The 1,089-nt window shown below is 46.5% G+C and overlaps 1 protein-coding gene across 1 annotated transcript; it reads right to left on the bottom strand.

The window, feature by feature from the left end:
* Positions 1-41: 41 nt before the first annotated feature.
* LOC106633047 (zinc finger RNA-binding protein-like) lies at positions 42-452 on the bottom strand (the record flags this gene model as incomplete). The annotated part of the gene is given in 1 exon segment (XM_042218057.1): positions 42-452. A coding segment is annotated over 1 exon segment (346 nt), but the record flags the coding sequence as incomplete, so codon positions are not given.
* Positions 453-1,089: the final 637 nt, after the last annotated feature.

Genomic DNA, 1,089 nt, shown 5'->3' with positions numbered 1-1,089 from the left:
GTTCAAGGTGAAAGGTGGTCTCTAACCTTCTTTCCCAAATGCATTTATGGCACGTGAGCTCCCACAAATATAATGAAGGCAGCACATCTCTCCCCATATTCCTCATTCAAAGAGACTCCAAAGAATGTTCTGGAATCTGTGAGTCTACAGAAAATTGTTGTGGTACCTGGTAGTTCTGTGAGGTGACTGGTGGGGGTGGTGGAGGGACTTCAGGCTGCCGTTGAGGGTAGCCATAATCTGTGGCCGCGTGGGTCGGCTGGTATCCTCCGTAAGCGGCAGCAGTGGCAGCAGCTGCCACGGCAACAGGCGCAGGCCTAGCTACTGCAACTGTGGCTGCAGCAGGGGCGTAAGCTGCTGCCACAGTGTGTGCTGCCACTGGTGCTTGATGAACTGTGTAACTGGCCACTGTGGTTGGATGGGTGTATGCTACCCCGGCTGCTGGCTGCTGGCTGGGAGACACAAAGGGAAACATGAAGGTTATCTCGACAGTCTAACTGAGAAATGCCTTGGCACATGTTAAAATATCTTTTTCAGACTCCAGTGTCTCCAAAACTGTACAGCTTTCCCCAAACTGCCATGACAAATTGCATATTAATGATCAAATCGAAATGATTACAAATCAATGCATTTGGTAGTAATGGGGTAGAAAAATGTGTATTTGAGTGTACCTGTCTGGTAGTAGGTATCTGCCACACTGGGTTGTGGCTGGGCAGCAGCAACAGCTGCTGTTGCAGTGGGTTGTTGGTAATACTGCTTACTGTCGTAAGCTACAGCTGGAGCCGTCGACCGGACGTAGGAGTAGGAATCCTGCAAAATGATCAGAGTCTCAGACATTGTTGTTCATGCCACTGTTTCAGTCTATATTTCAATGCATGTCTGAGAAAAGAATCAACTCCAAACTTCTACTGGAGGTCTACTGTGTTTCTTATCATAATAATTTACTAACAAATACTGAACCACAAATTTAAGTCTCACATCAATGATAAAACTGTCTGCTCTTAAACAGGACATGAAACATGAACTAAGTGTCATTTACACCATGGACAGGTGTAAATGACAGCCTTTCACAGCTGAGGGGTAAAAAGCAGT

Source organism: Haplochromis burtoni, unplaced genomic scaffold (genome assembly GCF_018398535.1).
Source record: "Haplochromis burtoni strain Fernald_Lab_line unplaced genomic scaffold, NCSU_Asbu1 Contig_7074, whole genome shotgun sequence".
Classification (NCBI taxonomy): Eukaryota; Metazoa; Chordata; class Actinopteri; order Cichliformes; family Cichlidae; genus Haplochromis; species Haplochromis burtoni.
The sequence above is the reverse complement of the archived record's forward strand: the minus strand, read 5'-3'. Positions and strand labels throughout refer to the sequence as shown.